Source organism: Podarcis melisellensis (assembly GCF_964234715.1).
Source record: "Podarcis melisellensis genome assembly, chromosome: 3".
Classification (NCBI taxonomy): Eukaryota; Metazoa; Chordata; class Lepidosauria; order Squamata; family Lacertidae; genus Podarcis; species Podarcis melisellensis.
In genome coordinates, this window is record NC_138530.1 from 36,290,135 (window position 1) to 36,312,720 (window position 22,586).

Consider the following 22,586-nt stretch of genomic DNA (forward strand, 5'->3'; position numbering starts at 1 on the left):
GATACAACTGAAGCACTAAATACATTGTTCATTTCTCACAGGAGAAAATAAATTGCTTTTGGTATGCATATTGTAATCGAGAGAATCTGAGTTGTCTGGTTTGAATGTAATGTTCCTAGATTAATTAGTAAGCTTGGAATGAGAACTATGCTCATGCACTCCTTTTTCTCAAGCATCAGTTTTGGTCATGCATTCTTCAAACCAGAGTTTCCAAGGTGGGAGTACTGTGGTTCAATGTCTGTTTGCTAATGAGGATCTGAAACCATGGTTTAAAATGTGGTTTTTTAAAAAAAACTATTATTCAAGTGTCAAAGCCAGTGGTTGGGGAGAAGTGGCTCCAGCTACCACTACAAGAGCTTCTGGTGAATCAACTTGCACTTAGGGCAGTGATAAGAAGCAGAAACTGCAATTTTTACATAAACAGTAGTTCATCTTCATTTACTGCAAAAAAGTGGATAATTATTGTTTTAATATTTTTATACACTGTGTGAAGCCCACCTATATATCTTACATAAACAGACAAGCAAGCCATATTTTATTCAGCTGGGAACTATATATCCATATTTATCTATATTTACCTATGGGTTAGCCAAACTTTCATTACTGAAATATTCACAGTTGCTTAATTAATATTCCCTAAGAACTGCTGAGCATCACTTTATTGCTAATTTTTACAAAATGTAAATACACCAGATTGCTGATTTAGGACAAGACATTAAGATGTATGTAGAGAAATGGGGTCAGTGGCAAAAGAAATTGTGTATAAATGCAATGCAGGAAATAAACTGAGATGAGAAAAGAGATGCTACTAGAAAGAGGTTTAAATGTAAGGATGAGAAATGGCATTTTTTAGAGGAAAGCAACAGAGATAGCAGAAGGCTGGAGAAGGGTGACATCAGATAAAAGTGATGAAAGTAACAGTTGCATTCAAAATTGATTGAAGTGGAATGAGAAGACAGGCAAGAGGGCAGTTGCAGTGGTCAGCAGCAGTAGGATTTGTCTTTTACCTAGGCTAAATAAGTTGGTGCAATTTGCTTCTGATGGAGATAGGTCAACAGAATGTCAAAACTAAAGAACTGACAATTGCTTTTGTTCCATTTAATAGAGATTGGTTAATAATGCAAAGTTACCTAACAACCATCTACTTGCATCAGACACTAATAATTCAGTTGGATATGAAGAGTTGAAGAAGTTGAAGGATCTTCTGCAGCAACGAGACAATGAAATCAGTATCCTTGTCAACGAAAAGGAGATAGTCACCAGTCTTCAAGTAAAATGGCCACTAATTTTACATGTCAATTCAAAAATTTAATGTGACTAAAATGTGTGTGTGTGTGTGTGTGTGTTCTATCTAAGCTGATGTATTGACCTGGCTTTCCATAGTGAACTACTCATACCTAAGCATCCTAGCTAGGGAAAAAGGCTGATACAGGTTCCCCTGAAGTTGCCCAATGTTTCCATGTCAAGCAGCACTGGACGATCACCTCCCTTAATTCAAGATAGAACTTCATCTCCCCACCATCACCACCATTCCACCTGCCACAGAGATGAGGCAGCTCTGCCTGACTCTTCCTCTGACCAGAGGTGTGTTTTGCAGGTATAGGTAATATGCTTGGGAACAGAGATAAATCCCAATCCCTGTAAGAGGTGAGCATTCTCCATAACTATGCTTGGCTATCTCAGTGACAGTCCACCTATCCACCTTATATTATTGCTATTGTCCTTGTTCATTTTTCTTGCAGGCACCTTGTTTGCGGATGATTTCTATAGTCCTTTGTCATACCCTTCTAGGGATCATCTCAGACCATCCTATACATGTGCTTGAGAACAAACATAACGTTCTGTATATTCTAGCTACTGTAATAACCAGCTCCAGATATGATGAGTTAACTAAGTTATTTCCCACCTAAATATGCATGGACCTTATTTTTCATGAATCAATAATTTGCCTTCCAGTTAAAGTTGTATGATTGCATAACTACACAACAATCTCAGAGGGCAATGTCCCCTCCTCTCTCCTACCCCACTGATCCATTTTACACCTTCAGAGGCAAATACGAATGATTTCTGACCCCAGAAAAGGTCATCTGACTACAACCCCCACCAGCTTAGCTAATGGTCAGGAATGGTGAGAATTGCAGTTCAACATCATCTGGGGGCCCAAGGTTGAAGAACCCTGCCTTAGGCCTAGAAAAAGAGACAAATAGGGCCACATGTAAAACCATGCCCAATGAAACTGCGGTATTTAAAGGCAGTGAGCCCTCATTGCACCCATATAACAGGGGCAGAGGAAGGGGGGTGCGGTGGGTGCAGGTTGTCCCAGGTATCACCACTGAGGGGGGGGGGTGACAAAATGCTGGGCGACACTCACTGCGGGGCCTGCAGCAGACCCAAGCCACGTATCTCTCCCGCAGGCTCCATGCTGCCCAAACGGTCCACCCTCTGCCTACCCCCAGCTGTGGGGCGGCTGAGTGGGACTCTGGAGGCCCTGCGATGCGCCCCGCCCCTATGGGCAGCTTGCCCCACCCCTGGGCGCGCCACCCCAGGTGCCCGAGCAGCTTCCTCCGCTGCTGCCGTATAATATGGCTCAAAGAGGAGAATCCATTTGGTACCACCTGTTGGGGGTAATACATGTGGGCAGTGCCACTCACTGACCCCAGCAGGATGGTTTATAGCTTCCCTCCCCAGCACCAATTCAAAGCAGGCTGGTTTGGGGAGTCTCCTGAGCATCTGCAGCCACTCAGGCAGATGGTCTACATCCTCAGTGGGGCCTAGTCCTGATGTTGAATGCCTCTCAGAGCAACAGCCTCTTAGAGACAGCTGCTTCTACAAGGGGGCAGAGGGCCAGATGTTAGCCTGTACCATTCCCCACTCACCACCTCCTCCTCCTCCTGCTGCTGCCTTCAGTTGGCTGAGTGGCAATCTAGCCACTATTTCCACTCCACCTTTACTCTCACGGTGGCAGGGGACTCCCAGAACCACAAGAGTATGCAAGTCCTCACCAGAATGGGGCAGAAGCTGGGAGAGACTGACAGGTATTTGATCCTGTCCCATAAACTCCCACACACACAGTCAGGGGAGCCTCTTTCTGAAAGGAGACACATTGGTATTTTAGCTGGGTTAGACATAATGTTTGTATTTTCATTGTCTAAGTGAGTTCTTCCACTAAATTCTGCAACAAATGTTTGCTACACCTTTTTTACCATACTCCAAGGTTTACTCTTATTTCCTGCTCTGAAGCAGGATAGTTTAATCTCCTGGATGTAAAATATTTAGTGTGTTGCTTAGTCCTGACCTAGATCCAGGTTTCTGGGAACCTTATGTGAAGCACTTTCTTAAAAATAATAATAATGGAAAATAGCAATGCTATATAAAGCACTATTTATTGCCATTCAAAAAGTTGAATTTCCTGTAATTGTTATTTTTAGTCAAATGAAATGTTGCTGAACTGTGGATTTAGAGTAAATGTAAATTTTTATTAAACCTAAGATTCAATATATATAAAATTTAGCTTTTGAAATAGTTCTGTGCATTCTATAAATTCATAGAAAATATATACATAGCTGTAGTTTTAGTAAGGTATAGAAAATATAATTACTGTATTCTAGTTTTTTGTTATTTGAAAGAACTGCAGGCAGATAACAGCATTTTATTTTTGAATTGGGGCAAAAAAACCTTTATTTCGGGTTAAAATCAGGTCTGATTTAAAAGTCCATTTATATAACATGAACCACATTTTATATCACCAAGTTTTTTCTTGACCTCTTTTAACACTCTTCCTGTTCTGGCTAAAATCTATTTTGTCTTTATGGAGATTTTTTCTTTTAAATCAGCTTTCCACCTGGCTGCCGGCCAATAGCAGAAGCAATGATGGTACCATAGGGCTATTCTCTCAGCTCTGCTGAGAGACCAGCTTCATGGATTTCGTAGAACATGAGTCTCTGAATCTAAGGGTTGTTGGTTTGAGTCCCATGTTGGGCAAAAGATAGGTTGGACTAGATAATGCTTGTGGTCCTTTCTAGCTCTATGACTCTATGACTGCTCCTCTCCCTTCGTTGTTTCTATTCAAGCTCATCATTTTACAAGCTTCATAACTTGAACTGGCATTTCAGTTTTCATGGTCCCCTTACTTCCCCATCCCACTTTTCCTTTTCTGTACAATCTTTTAGATTGTAAGTGTGTAGACATGGACTGTCTTGTTTGTTAGTGATACTATGTAAGCTGCTCCATGAGTCTATTAGGCTGAAGTGCAGAGAAAATTGGCTGAAGAAGAAAACAATGGAAAGGTAAAAGGTATCCTAGTTGCACCTTACTTTCCAATGAAGATTGGGACTGGTGGTAGTGAGTGAAACTTATTTGACTTTTGGAGGGGGGCTTAGTCAATTTAAATTGATTTAAGGTAGTCTGGGGGCTTTTTAACAAGTTTCTTATTTTTAAAGTACTTTAAAGGTAAAGCCTCTGAGAGGCTAGGAAGTGTTCCTGCCATACACTTCTTAACACAGCCAGAAGAATGTCCTGGAAATGATGCAGTGGGGCTCCACCTCCCCCCAACCCCCCCCCCCCACATAAAACATTCTGTTGGTTGAAAGTTCAGATCAGCCATGGTAAATAAGTTAAGTTCCCCTATTAAGCAAACAATTTAAGTAAGGACAAGTCATGTTGCAATGCATGGTCAGTCTAAGCCACTTCCTTCAACAACAACGACTGTCAGAAGCCTGAGAAGGAAGTTGTGGCTGCCAAGTAAGGTGGAGAAGTGTTTTGTGCATAAGCGTGGGATTTGTGAGGATTTGCAAGTGTGTTAAGGCCTTTATCTATCTGTGTTTGGAGGGTTTGCAGGGTTCTGGGCAGCTGGTTCCAACACTGTTCAACTGTGGTTTGTGTCAAACCAACCATAGTTAATGTTAACCAGTTTGTCACTTCAGACTGCAGTTATGTAGAAGTGAAAACTTCTCTATAGGAGGGGGAGAAGGGAGAGAGAAGTACACAGACTCAAGGCTTGCCTAGGCTAATTCATGCCACACTAAACTGTGCTTTCACATAACATCCGAATGCAATTTGTGTGAGTCTATAGAATTTATTTGCTGGCTATTTGATGCAGAGATTATGCCTGGTGCTTTGGCTTGCAGTTTCTGTGCTTTTTGGTATATATGAGTCACTTTGTTAGTGGCTTAACACTTCTCTTGAATATTTGAACTTCTGTATGATGGTATATTTTGTGCATGCTATACAACTTGGAATATGTTTAGCATATATACCCTGGACATGGCTAGCCTGTTGGGGACTTAGGTATGATTCTGGTGTAGCTCTGTAAGCTGCCTGGGTGGGATTCCATCCGGGAACCATATGTAAAGCTCTGTGTGCTCTTTGAAAGGTGAGCAGGGTATATGTTGAAATAAATAAAAGTAAAAGATAAAATAAATAATGCTTTTTGCTTTTAATATAGAATCAACAGACCTCTTATTCTAAGAAGAGTGTTTATGGTTGTCTCAAATTTGCTTCAGAAATTTTCCTTAAAATGAACTTTAGATATTTTAGTAAATATGTTAAAGAAGGAAAAAAAGAAAGCGCAAGATGCTCTTCTCCAACTCAGTGCTTCTCCCAAGGAGATCGCAACCTCAGAAAGTGAGATGTTTTCTGTCACTTTGGAAAGTAGATGCAGTTTACTTCACAGGAACACAGGTTAGTGGCTTCAGACTATTCTCCAGTGTTTAATTACTATGTGCCATCCCTTGAGGTGCTGTACTTACATGTAGAATATAATAAAGGCTGACTATAGTATTTCTGCATCATGTCTCTACTCTTTTGCTTCTACTTCATATATGCAGAAAGGTTTGTTTGTCCAGCCAATTAGGTGTCATAAGTAGCTTTTACTCGGTGGAAAATGTGATTAAGAAATGGCTATCAAGTCCTGGAACAGTGCCTGGATTAATTAATAGTCTGGAGAGCCAATAAACTGAAACAGGCAGATGCCCTGTGTTTGAGCTGTTTCTGAGTCTGGGAAATTGGTCAGTTGCCTGTTCTGGATGGGGTTGCAGTCCCTCTGAAGGAACAGGTATGTAGCTTGTGGGTACTCATTGATCCAGCATTGTCACTGGAAGCTTAAGTGTCCTCAGCTTCTAGGAGTACTTTTTACCAGCTCTGGCCGGTAAGCCAGCTACAACCATTCCCCAACAGGGATAGCTTTGGAACAGTAGTTCATGCATTGGTAACCTCTAGACTTGATTGCTGTACTGTTATTTAATTGGGGCTGCCTTTGAATTTTGACAGAAACACGCAGCTAGTGTAAAACACTACTGCACAGTTTGCTCTCTGGGGCAAGCAATTGACAACATGTGACACCTCTGTCCCACAGACTGCAAATTAGTTGCTGAATTAGATTCAAGGTTTCACTCCTGGTGTATAAAGACTGGGGTACCTGGAAAGCCAGCTCTCCTTATACATTCCAACCTGTTGACTTGGATCTCTGGATGTAGATCCATTGATGATGCCACAAGTGCCTGTGGTGAATCAAGCAGAGATTTGACCATATGCTTTTAACATTGTGGCATCCATTCTGTGGAATTCCCTTCACCTAGAAGTGAAGCAAACCCCAGTGTTATGTTTTTTGTCATTTGTTGAAAACTTTGTCTTTTTTATCTCTGTAGTTTTTATTTCTTGTTTATTATGTTTTAGTGCTGCTTGATTATCTGCATTATGTTTTATATGCTATTTATGTGCACCACTCTGCCGTTTTCTGGATGTAGTTGGTTTAGAAATTCTGAAATCAGTCAGTCTTACTGTGAGCTTTAATAAAGCAAATTATACTTAGGGAGGCTGTTCACTGTATGGCTTACATTATCTATGGTAAGAGTGGGGAACTGCCAATCTGCTGGCCAAATGTAGCCTCCTCATTTGGCCTGCAAGGCCATTTTGGGGAAGCTGTGCCCACTCACCTAACACCTGAAATCCTACATGATGTCAGGGGTAGATAAGAGATTTAATTCCCTGTAGAAGAAATGTGAACATCATCAAGGTAGAAATACTACTATTTAATTAAAAAAGGTATAAAACATCCTTTCTCTTAGTTAAATGTCATGATTTCATTGAACAAATTTTGTGTTAAGTGAAATGAAATCTGATGATATGAATGGTTTACTACAGACCTTTCTTACAATACAAGCATTTAAGCAGTCTGATAGGCCAGTTAAATTTTGGGGAGGAGGGCAGGAACTAAATCCTTCCTTTGTTATATTGAAGTGAAGGAAAGCTTGAATACTAAATGTCAGTACTGAAAAAGAAGACCATATTGTTCTTTTTAAAATAGCAGTGGTCTCAGTGTGTTTATGTTGTTTGAACATGTGTTCTAAATAGTCACCTGGAACTATTCAGTGCTCTAGAAGTCCCCGCATGACTCACTCCATCCTTTTAACCATTTGAGATTCCAAAAAAACAAACAAAAGCAAACCATGAGTGCTGAAAGGCATCTGAGATAGAGGTTTTCATTCAAACAGCTTCCCACCATCAATAACTCTTCGGGTTTTATAAAACCACTATCAAGTATTAGATGAGGAATAAACAGCTGATCAAGAATAAAGAGAGTTGGGTCCATAGGGCTCCTAAGACAAATGGAAGAGTCGTACCTTTGACATTACAATTTCAGAAGTTGTAGTCAGTTCTAAGCAGAATGACAAAAAAAATGTACTGTGAAGAAGAAAAATAGAAACGGAGACAATTTAAATGATGAAACTTGATCTTGATTTATTTATTTTTACTAACATTAGGAAAAGTGGTTAATAAGTAATCTCAAAAAGGATTAACATTTAATATGCAATGACAGTTTGAGAGGTAGAGCAACAGAACGGAAGAGCCTACTAATACTGAGTGGCAACGGGAGGGCGAGAGAACACCCACAGCCTTACCAGTAGGAGATGCAAGACAGCTAAAGAGTGGGGTAACAATGCTTTAGATACGTGAATAAAGTCAGTGTGCTACATAAAGCTAAACCTTCTGAAAGTGTGGGTTGCAACCCACACAGATGGGTCCCAGAATATTTCAGGGAGGATTGAGCAATGAGGAACTTTTTTCATTTAGTATAATGGAAGGTGTCCCAAAGGTCACTTAATTCAACCTCTTGTCATTGCAGGAAACTGGGAAGATCCAGTTCTGATGAAAGATTAAAGCATGGCTTAATGCAAATGAGCAAGCATGTGGGTTCCGAGAGAGGAGATTGTGGCTGCTCCTCCCTGGCCAATTTGCTGTTGCACTGCACTAAACTAAGTCATGGGTGTCATCTGGATTTGAGTTTGTTCTATGGGTTAGAGCTCATGGTTTGTCTGGGAGAGCTAAATGATTATCTCAGACACAGATAGCATGCGAAACCAAACCATAGCTTAGCTCAGCACAGCAGCAAAATGGCCAGGGAAAAGAAAAGCTACTGCAATCTCCTCTCTGCAAACAACACAATTCAAACAAGCACAATTCAAAGTGTTGGTGCTGAGCTTTAAAGCCATAAATGACCACGGCCCAGTATACTTGAAGGAGTGTCTCCACCCCCATTGTTCAGCCCGGACACTGAGGTCCAGCTTCGAGGGCCTTTGGTGGTTCCCTCCTTCCAAGAAGTGAGGTTACAGGGAACCAGACAGAGGGCCTTCTTGGTGGTGGCATCCACCCTGTGGAACACCCTCCCATCAGATGTTGAGGAAACAAACAACTACCTGGCTTTTAGAAGACATCTGAAGGCAGCCCTGTTTAGGGAAGCTTTTAATGTCTGATGTTTTATTGTATTTTTAATATTTTGTTGGAAGCCCCCCCAAAGTGGCTGTGAAAACCCAGCCAGATGGGCAGGGTATAAATAAATTATTATTATTATTATTATTATTATTATTATTATTATTGACAACAACAACAACAACAACGAGACTGAGTTTAAAATGCAAGAACCAAATTTAAGTTCATTTTGATACTACTTGAGTTAGGGTCATGAGACTAAAGCTACAAAATTCCTAAACACTAAGAAGTGAACCTCATTACATGTAGTAGGAATTACATTTGACTAAACAAGTACAGGAGTGCTCTGTTAACATTTGAAAATTGAATATCTGAAGAAAGAAAAAAAATATCTGTTCTAACGACTCTATTGTGCTATGTTAAATCTTGCTTCTCAGGGCTGGTCTGCCTTGGAATCCTCTCATGTTCCATTATCAGTAGATGTCTTGGGTTTGATAAAATGAGTAGCTTGAGTCTGAGCCAGTGGTATAGAACTCACAAGTAGACGTATGATATTAAAGCAAGGGTGTTTTTCCCCATATAAATATTTTCCACATTTCACTTACTTTATGATTCCAGTTTATAATCAAGAAGAGATTTCCTATATGTTATTAAACTGCTATGTCATTTCTTTTCATTTTGTGGCATGCAATATTTTCATTTGTTTTAGGTAGTGTGAAATTTAATTGCCAGAAGGTGCTTTTTTCATAATTACGGCTTTCAGATTAGTGATATAAACCATTGTGAAGAACCTGCAACTTAGAGCCATGTAAGAATTCTGTAAGAGTTGTTCAGGATCATTTGGATGGAATGGCCTAGGAAAGAGTAGGTTTAATAACTGTTCTTTATACAGTCAAAGGAGATAATCAAAGGAGGTAAACAAAGTATGAAAATGTATAAAAAAACAAAGTATAAAAATAAAATGGACAATATTAGTTAAAATAGCTTCAACACAATTCAAGACTAAAACAAACATTTAAAAATGGGACATATTTTTGTGGTAACAATAAGATTAAACAGCAACTGAATCAAAGGCTTTTTTTTTAAAAAAAAGAAAGTCTTCAAGTTAGATTTAACTTCCAAGAGCAGGGTGTTCCCCATACAAGAGCCACAGAGCAGGTTTGGGGCAGCTCAGACCCATGGGCCAAATGGGCCCCTTCAAGCCTGTCTAGTCCTCAATACTCTCCCAATTTTTTGCCTCCTCGCCTCTCCCCAGGCCCAAAACCTCCCTGGGTCCTTTTGCTACTGCAATGTGTCCTTGAATTGTGATCATGTCTCCTTGCTTGTCTGGATAGAGACTGGTGATGTGTGTGTTGATGCCTGTATGGCTGGAATGTAGCCTGCTGTACAAAGGTAAGAGTCACATCCATTGCACTGTCCACTTTTGCCTCTGGCTTGCAGTCTCCAGAAGGTTTCCCACAATGCAATGCAGCCTCCAGAGTGCAAAAAGGCTCTCTATCGCTGCCATAGAGAAAGCTCTATTGTGTATTGCCACCAACTGTACCTCAGAAGTCAGTTGCATGTGCAAGAGGATGACATCACTTGAGCTTAAAGGACAGACAGATTCTCAGAGGAGGAGATGGGTTTTCAAGTAGCTATTTAGGGCTGATGATCAGCACCTTGAATTGAACTTGGAAAGGAATCAGCAGTCCAGTCTTGTCTTGCAAACCCAACATCAACAGTAGATGGACACGCAGAACCCAGAGACTGCTGAACTGCATAGGAAGATGGATTACTTAATTTTGTAAAAAGTGGACAACTTCAATATCTTATTTTTATTTAGAGATAAAAGCATATGCTTGCCATCTTCTGTCTAGTCTGTCTGGCAAGCTTCTGGCAACATATATGAAACTCACAGATCGTAAGAAATATAAACTTGTAGAAATATAAAATTTTAAATGCCTTTATAATGTATACCTGTCAAGCAAGTGAAAGCTGACTGGTCTGACTGGAATGAAGAGAAGTCCTTTGTGTTCTAATCAATTCTTTCTTGGGCAAATAAAAGAAAGATCTGTTGCAGATTTAATTTGTAGTGTTCTCTTTTCCACTTAGTTAATTCTCTTCATTATCTTTCTTATCTATTTCCAATTGACTTATAAAAAGAGAGTCTGGCTGAAGCAGGAAAAGTAGAATTAACTCACAGACTCCATTTGATGGCAAAAACCTCCTGGAACAAAGAATTAAAAACACTGGAGACAGCCTTATCCAGATGAGTTGAATGTGTTATTCTGGAATCCAACAAGAAGGCTGGAAAAACATGACCTTCAAATCTTAGAACACATTCAGTAAGATCTGACTACACATCTTGATCAGAAATAAATACACAGAGGAGGTCGGACAAAGCAGCCAATAGCAACCTTTCCAACATCCATAAAACACTAGACCACCTAACTTCATCATCTGTTGACTTTGGCCACTGAATGTTATTATCTGCCTTGTTTTTTTATTAAAAAAAATAGTTTTACTCTCTTAATTTCACTTCTCTGTTAATGGTTGTGTGTGTGTGTGTAATGGTCACTATTTTTTATGAACAGATCATCTGAACTAGGGAACAAATGTGCTCTCTTGTTTTGTGGCTTGAGATTTTCTCTCTCTCAATCTCAAGATGTCCTTTTAGCAGCAACAGATACCTGGATGATGCTTTATGAGCTAGATTTGATCCTTCCTTCTTGCAGAATATGTTAGTGGCATTTGCTGCAGTTGAACTCATGGTAAATTTTGATATTAGCTCAATAGTAGAAGAAAAGCCACAACTTAAAACTCCACACAGCAAGAATTTAGCTGGCAGAAATGTAAAGGATGAAGAAAGGCAGTGTGGTTAATGATCTAACTTGAGTGGATTCCTTTTTATCAGAAATCACACATTTTTAATTGGCACAATATCACAAATAAAGACACAGATGCCAATAGTGTGAAAATAAAAAAGTTGTTAAAGATATGCAGCTGGTGTTCATTTCAACAGTTCTCAAAACAATCCATTATTATACCATTTTTATAGATTAATTCCAATGATGTCAAATAAACACAATCAGCATCTGCTGGTCCTGCTGGAGACCACATTCCCCAAACTGATCTCTGACTAGGACTTAGCTGAGCTAGAGAAAGACTGCTGCTTCTTGGCTTTCTTGTTGGAAGCCAATGCCCAATGTTAGGCTATTGCTTCAGAGCCCGCCTAGACATAGCAACAAGGAGGAAAAGGATTGCTGCCCAACAGTCGCAGCTCTGGGGAAAGCATGAGCAAGCCTCAAATTGAACTAGCAAGTTCAGTGTGTGTGTGTGTGTGTTACTGTTTTTACTATTCCTCTGGGAGCCGTCCGGAGTGGCTGGGGAAACCCAGCCAGATGGGTGGGGTATAAATAATAAAATTTTGTTGTTGTTGTTGTGAATGTGAATAGGGGGCCCTACCTGGAGTCTATTGCCCTGAATCCACAGAAACCTGGAACCAGCCTTGATTCCAAATGATGGGGCTGATTGCAGTTGTAGTCCAAAAGATCTGAAAGATGCAAGGTGGTTAAAGGTTGATTTACTTAATCTGTCAGAGTCTCCCACGTTTCCATTGTAGAAGTTTCCTTATGTAAGACATGGCTGATGGTTGCTTGTTGTCTACATTTTTCTTACCGTTCACCCATATGTTTTTGACAAGGTGTGGATTCATTTTGAGAAATGTTACACTGTGTGTGAGAGAAAGAATGACTTGTTCAACACCCAGTGAACTCCATAGCTGAACAAAGACTTATGATTTATTAGAAACTTCACAAATGGGTTCCATAAAGCAGAATTCTTAAACCTTGGGCCCCAAGACATTGGTCTACAACCTGCATCATCCCTATCCAGCTTATCCGATGGTTAGGGATGATGGGAGTGGGAGTCCTTCAACATCTGGGGACCCAACGTTGAGGTAGACAACTAGTACAAAACCTATGGACCTTAATAGTATAGGCATGCCTAAAGAAAAAGATTACTACTGATTTCATTGATTACTAAGTAGTTCCTCTTCTCTGTGCTGTGTTGCTTTTACAGTGAGCATCATGTCCTGAAATGATCTCCTCAATCCTGAGAGGGGGAGGGCTTGTCCTAGATCTTTATTAGATGTTTGTACTGATTTAAGAGCGTTTTTTGGTATTGGCTGATTTAAAAGTTCTGCTGCATAGTAAAAGGAACCTGTTGAAATCAGTGGCAAACCCCCAGTTAATTAAAAAAAATCATCCAAAGGCTATTTAAAAACAACCTACTACCGGTAATTATAATTTCTGTGCGCTGCTCTGGTTTGCCAGAAGTGGCTTAGTCATTCTGGCCGCATGACCCGGAAGCTGTATGCCGGCTGCCTCAGCCAATAAAGCGAGATGAGCGCCGCAACCCGAGTCGTCTGCGACTGGACCTAATCATTATGATACGCTGTTTCTTTTGCAGAAGAAAATAATTGAGGTTTTAATAAACATGTCATTACTGTCTAGAATTCTCAGATATGAACAAAGATTGAACATAAAACTCTAGAGCTGTTTCATGAAATGAACTTTAAGGCTATATTGAAGGACTTTATCTTTTTGAGGCAAGTTGTTTAGTTAATTCTTATGTTTCATTTGGAATTCTTTTTTGTGTGAAGATTTTAGCATTCCTTTGTTTTTAATAGATGTTCTTTAGACTAAAAATTATTGGGAATGAGTTTATAGAGTTGTGTGTGCATATCTCCTGTTTTGCAGAGGCTTCCCTCATTAAGGCTGACTGCAGATAGAATATTCCCAAACTTCTGATCATGGTTTTCCTGCACCATCATGGTCTCTCCTCCCCTCTCCTTGGTGAATATTACCCTCCCTAACTAAGATTGCCCTCATGAACAGAATTTTAAAGCAGAGTTTTGAAGTGGGATATTAAAAGCCCCACAATTCCTTGCTACTAGGAAACAACAATAAAACAATAAAAGTGGTATGATGGAAAAGAAGCTGGAAGCAAAACTTAACTGTCATTACAGACTAGATTTTAAAACCAGAAGTGGAATGTCCAAGGTTTCTGTTGGGAATATAAATGTTTCTTTGAATGTGGAAATACTGAAAAGGGATGTCGGGGTTGGGGTTTTCTATGCAGACATCCCATTCTGTTTAAGCAGGTTTATTTAATTAACTAGATTCTGGTGCAGAATTGTTTACAGCTGTAGGATCTATCGCAGCAGGCTGCATGTTGAAATAGGATAGTATGACTAGTAGTTTCCATAATGTATCATAACTTTTTATCTTAGTAGAAATTGGTGACTTAAAAGTATCAGACAACTATGCAGGTGCTTGAATATAATTGCCACATTTTATTAGCAAGGCTTTAGGACTTCTAGCAAAAAAATATGGCAGTTTGTATGCTTTTTTCTTGTAGGAAGAGATGTATAAAGGTGTCTTCAAAGTGGATGCTTGTCCAAGCAGGTTGCCAAAAGAGCCTCGGGAGCAGCTTTATTTAGTACTTCTTCCTTGCAGATGCAGGGTAACTTAGGCACCAAAGCAGTCATTCACACATGCTTTTTTCCAGCATTAATGTAAATCTTTATCTTAGGGATAGTTCAGACATTAGTGAGCTAGAGATTTGTGTTTGCCAAGACTGTAACATCAGGCAAACTGCACATATGACTCATGGCATAAATATGTACGTCCATATTTACATATGTGTGTGTTTTCTGTCGTTCTTCACCTCAAATAGGTGAAGAGGAACATACCGTCTTTTTCTGTGTATAAGACTAGGTCCTTTTCCTAAAAAATAATGTCAAAAATAAGGGGGCGTCTTATGCACAGATAGTGTCTCCCCCACCATTTTCTTAAATCTGAGTCCCCCAAAATAGGGGCTGCCTTATACATGGGGGCATCTTATAGACAGAAAAATATGGTAGATATCAGATATATGTAGATGGATCTTAATGACCACATGTTAGGGTGTACAGTGAAAGGTGCACAGTCCTAATGCCCCATAATTTTTTTGCCCTAATGCCCCATAAATATTTTTTTAAGAATGATTATGAGAACGATCCCTTGGAAACAGTAATATGCAACATGGGTCTAATTGTCTGAAAATTAGTATATGTGTGTGGGGGGAGAATGTTATTCAGTCTTGAAAAATTGTAACTTTAGGGACTGTAGATACAAGCCACTTAATATTCTAAGTCCACAGAAAATCTGCAATTCATTTTAAGAGCTGTAATACCTTAATAGCTTTTGTTTGGAAACCTTATCTGCATACATTAACAATGGACATGGGCAATAGCTTGAGTAGAAGACACTTTTGTTTGTGCAAGGAAAAACTTGAATTTACACTGTTGTAGTCCTCCCTGTAGGGACGCGGGTGGCGCTGTGGGTTAAACCATAGAGCATAGGACTTGGCGATCAGAAGGTTAGCAGTTCGAATCCCCGCGACGGGGTGAGCTCCCATTGCTTGGTCCCTGCTCCTGCCAACCTAGCAGTTCGAAAGCACATCAAAGTGCAAGTAGATAAATAGGTACCACTCTGGCGGGAAGGTAAACGGCATTTCCGTGCGCTGCTCTGGTTCACCAGAAGCGGCTTAGTCATGCTGGCCAAATGACCCGGAAGCTGTACGCTGGCTCCCTCGGCCAATAAAGCGAGATGAGCACCGCAACCCCAGAATTGGCCACGACTGGACCTAACGCTCAGGGGTCCCTTTACCTTTACCTTAGTCCTCCCTGTGCAGGCCCTTCATTCCCGTGTCACAACCTACACCACTTAGAGAGTTCTATGGCTCTCAGGGTTTTCTTTTTCTTCTAGAGACGCAAGTGCTATAAAAAGAGGTTGCAAGCTAGCTTTCTCTCAATTTTACTTTCTCTCAGTTTCTCATGTTTTGAATCTTAAATTTAGTTCTCCCAATTTCCACATCAGTTTGCGGGGTTTTTTTATAAAAAAAATTCTCATGACTTACTATGTCATCTAATATATAATTTTTTTTCACAGTTATGTCTAATGTTTTTGGAATCACTTCCCCCTCATATAATGTACTTCTTTGCATTTTATAGTGCCATTTCCCTAAAACAATGCACTTTCCCCTTATATACACTTTTTGTACATATTTTTGTTTTGAGAACCACATCACTAAATTATTGAGACATACTACCCTCAACACTTACATTTTAGCACAGTGATCTAAGGATCATAGTGTTAAGCTGTCAGTTTCTGATGTAAATTCTGAAGAAACAGTTTGGAATTGCACAACAAATTATAAAAGGTAAACTGAAACAGCATTTATATAAATAACAGTCCATCTTTATTTGCTGTTCTCCATCAGCACACTTAAAATTTCTTTTCTTTTCTTGAAATAAATGTAATGAAGAAAATTAGTGAAGTGTCATTGAAATTTAATCAAGATCGCATTTCCAAACTCATTAAGTGTCATTGCTTCTTGGGAACATTAAGATTTCTAAATTAGATTAAAGCTCCCATTTTAAGCCTTAGAGGATTTGAAATGTTGCTTTTAAATCTAGATTAATTGCTACAATCCGCTTTAGTTGCGTCATTCCCATATAGTCTTGTGTTTTCTGTAATAGGCATTTGTACCTAAGGCGAATAATCAGGCATGGTTAATGAAATACCATGAATGTTTGTGGAAGATTAATAGAATTTCAGAAAACATTTCTTTTATATTTCGACCCACCTGTCTGTGTAAATAATGTTAAGTGCATATTTTTCCTGTGGTAAAGATTAGTAAGAAATCTTCCTGCTCGTGTGGTGAGCTTTTTCCTATGTTGTGTGATTTACAGAGTGAAATTCACTCCTTAAAGAAAGCCTCATAAAATGTCTATCCACCAATGAATTTTTAGAGGAAATTGATGTTGTTAGTATTGGATACTGTCATTTTCAAACACTCCACAAAACATCAGAGTCTTATTGCAGGAGTTCATTTTAATGTAGTGACACACTACCTCAGCTTTGGACATAAATTTACAGGAAAATATACCCCCTTTCTTTATTAATATTTTTATTATTTAAGAAACAAATGCAAACATGAAAATAATAATAACAGAAAACTGTGTATGTGTGTGTTGACATGTATCTGAAATGAAAACATATTGGCATTCAAAGTGAATGAAATAAATTGCAAATGGAAAAAAAATATATTATATGAATGCTATAAACCAAAAAGTTTTTCCGAGGTGTCTAATGTTAGATACATCCAGAAATAAATTTTACAGAGTTCCTAATAATGCATGTGGGAGAATATTTCCTAGTTGCATTAATATATTATGAACACAGTCCATTTTTCAAAATACTCTCTTGATTTTAACATCTTTTCTCCAAGCTTGTATGATGAAAATGCCAGTTTGCACCATTATAGCACATCGGTAATTTTCTGGATATGTTGTACTTGCCAGTTCTCATGGCCATTTGTAACATGACAAAGCTACCACGAATTGACTGTGCCCTACAGTTTTGCTAAAGTGAAGTGGTTTGGAGTATTCAAAGATACAGAAATTGCCAGATATGACATTGTGGTTAAGCCAAGTTTTTGAAGCCTTTTTAGGACTTGCTGGATTGTAAACTCATTCTACGGTGAAGCAACCGCACGACTGTTTTCCCTGCACAAGAAGAGCATAAAAAGTCAACTCATAGTGTTTCTGCAATACCAAATATGGTTTTGTGAATCATTACGAAGACATTTTCAGCTAGCTTTTGTAGCCATGAAGTGCATTATTTTCTAACAGAAGTCATGGTGCATATAGTATAATAGAAACAGAGATACTTTCCCAGCCTTTCTTAACTTACATATTCTCTCCAACACAAGCATCAGTGTTGGGAGAATGTTTGGAAACCTGTGATAATGTGAAAGGAATGTGTGAACTCAAGTTCATTGCATTTGCACTGAATATATATTGTATATTACTATGGACTCTTAAAAAAAACTTCTTTTAGAAGGCGTGTTTTCTTATTTCTCTGCAAATGTTGCTATCTTATAAAGGGATGCTCATATAATGTTGTAACCAGATGAAAGCTAACCTTTTGCTTCAAGCTCATCAGTCCTATGCCAGATTCTGTAGGCACAATGAATCATGATAATTATACATGGGTGAGAGCATTTCATAGCTGTTTAAGGATGGGTTGTTTGCAACAGTGTGAATCTAGGACATAAAAAAATTGTCTATAGCATTTGGAATCCATTTACCTTGGACAGTTCACCAAAGACTTCATATTTCGTTCCTCCAAGGGAAAAGATGACTCCTCATCAAAACAAATTAAAGCTAGTCAAAGGAAACTTTTAAAGAAATGAATTGAAAGCATTTGAGACTGGAAGAAAAAGCAGCTAAAGAGTTACACCACTGCTTCATGCATTATAGCCCGTAGACAACATGATCCCCAAAAGAACATTTCAGATGGCTTCTAAGCCTTGAGGTTCATTTTGAGTTGTAGCTTCCTGAAGACTGCTTTGACCCCTTATGCAAAATATTTCCTGCCCTTCTTTCTCCTGTTTCCATGAAACAGCCTTTTGGAATAGTTCTTTATATTTCTTTATATCTTAATCACTGAGATAGAGATTAAATGCAAGGTGTTCCTTCAGGAAGACCAATATAAACCATGGCAGTACCAGTAGGGCAGGCATGGCCAAACGTCTTGTGGCTTTGAATCTTACCTTGCCTACCAGTCTGAGCATTAAAGTGTTGGAATCTCCGCTACGACTGAGCTACTCCTCTGGTCGAGCCTTCAGAATCTCCTCCAACGATGATTAACGACCTGAGCCTTTGATAAGGCTCCAGGCACGTTCCCCATTCAGCAAAGTATCAAAGCAGCAGAAGAGACAAGATGTTTGAGCTACATTGCTAGGTTTCATTTCTAACTACGCAGACAGAAAAGAAATATACATGTTCTCTCTGGGAAAACAGAGCAACTGGAAAACAAAGGACCAGGAAACCAGTAACATCACATCCGTCTCCTGTCTTCCATGAGACTTCCAACAGTCGGGAATCTCTGAAATGCAAAACAGAGTCTTGTGACTCCAAGCACTGCACAGTGGCATAAACAGAAAGCAACATAAAGATTATGGCAGAATCCATACTCTTGAGTTCAAGCTCTTCATCCAATAATAGCCTGGACAATTTCCTTGTGGGGCACTATATACTGGTCTGGTGTGCTGTGATTGGGTGCTGAATTACACCACATCATGTGCTCTTTTATCATGGTGATGTGGGCAGGATGGAATTTTATGGGTGGGTGGGTGGGGTATTACAGCAAGTCTGGAGTGTCACCTTAGTCCGAAGGAGTATAAAATATGGTATGAGTGTGCTCTTTCCCCTGCCTTGCCTATGTCTTGCTTTCTACTTCATCCCATTTAACCATCCCACTAGTGTATCTTTACCAGTGAAACAGCCCCACTGGCAGGGTGTTCCACCAACAGCTGTCATGGCTTTATCGTCTCTAGCATCCCACTTATACATTTCCTTGCACTGGCACTAATTCTAAATTTCCAGTCCTTTAGGCTGCTGAGATTGCCAGGAAGGGCTGTAATAGAGCATAAAACACCACTGTATTAAGATAAATATATTCAAATTTATTACACATAGCCCTGAGAAGTAAAGACAGAAGGCCTATGATTGATCATTCCACACAAAATATGAATCCATCATATTAACAGAACTGGTCCAGGTGGATTTTAAAAAATGGCTGGAAGATGAGAACTCATATAGTTCAGAATAAACAGTGATGATGTGGAAAAGGTGTCTTACATTAATCTTATCTCAGCGGAGAAGTATATTTATAGATGAAGCAAGACTTGCTAGACTCAAAGCTAGAGGCAGTGGGGGTAGACACTCTAATGTGCTATTGGCAAAAATAGAGAATTGTTCCTGTTAGCTGGTGGTTAGTAAGAGTAGGTTTCAAGTGTATGAAATGCAGACTTCCAGATCATTGTTTGAGGAATGGACACCTTAGAAGAACTATTTTGTGTCTGTCTTCTTTGTTCCTTTCTGCTGTATGCCACGATGTTCAGCATTAAACATGGCAGTCAAAGTTCTTTTTCATGTCATGCCCTTATCTCTGTTTGGTTGCCCTTGCACCACTTGTCCTCCAGCTGTCTCCAGATCTATTTACTTATGTGGTGCTCCCCAGTAAATCATGGGGCTAATTGAGCTCCACGGTGCTAGAAAGGACACTTGGGTACAATTTCTTAATGGCCCACTGCACCTCACCATTCCATAGTGGGACTAGGAACTCAGAAGAATTGCCAGCATTGGCTACTGGAAAATCTCCCAGAGTATTCAGGAATCCATTGGTTCTCATGAGTCTCCAGGATCAGACCATCTTAATAGGTCCCCCACCCCTGCAGGTTATTATTATTGTGTAGTATTGCCATTAGTAATAATCTTAGGATTAATTATGTTAATCGTATTTCTCATACATTCCGACAGAATGTCACCTGTTGCCCGTGAAGAGCTTTTAGGTTAGATCAGACCAGGAAGACTCAATAAAGGGAATACTGCATAGAGAGAGACAGAAGACAAAAATACACTGGGGGACTTGTGCAAAGTATTCTGTGTTAATTACATAACAATATTTTGAATTACAGTGGTGCCCCGCAAGACGAAAGGGTTTTCCGTTTTGGAGGCGCTTCGCAAAACAAATTTCCCTATGGGGTTGCTTCGCAAAACGAAAAAATATTGCGTCCCCCCGCGGGTTTTTTCCGCTTTTTCCGCCCTCTTCCTAAGCCGCTAAGCTGCTTATCAGCTGTTCCGCTGATAAGCCGCTTAACAGCTGATCGCTGAAAGCCGCTAGACCGCTGTAGCGCTAATCCGCTAAGCTGTCAGTGGGCTTGCTTCGTAAGACGAAAAAAACGCTAGACGAAGAGAATCACGGAACGGATTCTTTTCTTCTAGCGAGGCACCACTGTACTTCTGCACTGATTCCAGTTCTACAGGTTTCTGGTATGCAGGGGCATTGATACATTTGCTGTCTGCTCAGCTGCAACCACAACATTTCTCAGAGCAATACTTTCTCAGTTACAATACTTTAAAGACTTGGAAATGTCATTGGTTTGTAAAAGCATTAGCCTACTTCATTGGTTTTCAACCAGTATGCCATAGCACCCTGGGTGCCTTGAATGATAGCCAGGGGTACTGCGGGCAACACTGGCTTCTGTCCCTCTTTCCTATCTTCCCTCCCTCTGATGCCTTACCACGCCTCTGCCTTCCAAAGGCTTGCACAGCTATTTGTTGCAGCAGGCCTTGCTACAAACTCCCCAGGTGGATGGTGCCTCTGGGGCTGGCCAGGGGGTGCTTCCCAGGCCCCTGTGGGGCAGTGGGAGGAGGCACCTCTCTTTGGGGCAGGGGGGGGGAGAGATGAGGGGTGGTTCAATTCTTTATTTATACGGCTATTAGCCCATAAAGTATGTACGAACATAAAAGCACAGAAGCATAAAGACCAATATATCTAACAACAGAAGGTAAACACCACGATGCAAGGGTGGGTCATTGAGCAGTGACAAATAACAGCTTGGGGCCCAGAAAGATCCAAAGGACGGTTCACAGAAAAGGAAAACTGGAGACGAGATCCGTCATGCACTCTCATCATAACTGTCCGATTAGTTTTTGTTGTTGTTGTTTTTTGGTGGTTTTTGTGTGTGAGATAACCGCATTCAGGAATCTCGCCACCTGCAGAGTTACAGAAGGATCTGTGTCCTGCAAAAGCAGTGCGGCATGTGACTCAACAGGCCTGCCAACCAAGCGCAGTAAAGCAGGACCCAGGAATTTAGTCCTGGCTATGCTATGTAGGGGACAGTTGAACATTATATGTGGAAGAGATTCAACTGTTTTCCCGTCACACTCACATAGCGGAGACACCAAACCCTTGGAAAATCTGTGGCTCAGCAGGTTCGATGGAAAAACATTGAACCTTGCACGAATAAATGCAAGTCGGTGTGGTACAGATGAAAGAGATGACATGTATGATGGAAGGCCAAGTGGTGGGGTTATTCCGTGATACCTGGGGGAGCAGACACCCCCACCCCTGGAGAGGTTGTGTTGATATTCAATGTCTGCTAATCTTTGCTCGATAAGGCTTTTGGCTGAGCGTAGGTTCATCTTTAAGGAATCTGCTGGGGAAATTCTGATGCTCAGAAGTTTGGCATGGATTTTCCCTACCCATGGATTAATAAAGTCATCCCGCCAGAGGCACTGAAAGAGGTAATGGTCGGGAAGCCTATGCCAGCTGGACAGCCAATAGCCAAAGACTCGCTTCCAGATGACAGTCTCCAATGATGAGGGGTGGCAGCAGCGACTGCCCAGAAGACTCCCAAGGAGAGGGGAGGAGAGAGGAGGTTGAGGGAACACTCTACAAGGGAGGGTGTTGGAAAAAGGATGAGAGGCTGGCAGCTCGGCAGGCAAGGGGTGACATAACTGGGCTCCTGAGCCCCACAGGGGTACCACAGAAAGAAGGTAGTTGGTTAAGGGAGCCATGGACCCAAAAAGATATAGAAAAGAGAAGGTCGTAGTGCTGAACTATAATTTACTGGGGGAACAAAGGTGAGGCAATAGGAATTGCTCCTCTGCCAGCACAGTTAAATTCCTTCAGGGGTGCATCTGAGGAAGCAGATGGCTGCTTCAGAATGCTTAAACTATTAAAAAATTGATTCAGTCTTTTTGCTTGTACCAAGTAAAATAACTTTTCTTCTGAAATGTATGTTCTAGAGCAAAGTAGCATAACTTAAAATAAGTTTCAAGAGAGGAAAGAGAAAACTTACTTTTAATGAGCAATCTTTATTGTAAACTGAGCAGTAATAGATATATCCAGTTTGTGAGTTCTAGAAAAAGCGTGATTTCTGACACAGGGAAAAAGAATACTTCTTATTTATTTAGATGTGGTGGCACCAATGGGTGGGGC

General features: G+C 40.2%; 1 protein-coding gene across 1 annotated transcript in view; it reads left to right on the forward strand.

The window, feature by feature from the left end:
• The window catches only part of KIF6 (kinesin family member 6), a 146,911-nt gene that overhangs the window by 48,595 nt on the left and 75,730 nt on the right, over positions 1-22,586 (forward strand). Inside the window, exons 12-13 of the mRNA XM_081903946.1 lie at positions 1,106-1,229; positions 5,527-5,679. Of these exons, the coding sequence (XP_081760072.1) occupies positions 1,106-1,229; positions 5,527-5,679 (277 nt within the window). The remainder of the gene's footprint in view (positions 1-1,105; positions 1,230-5,526; positions 5,680-22,586) is intronic.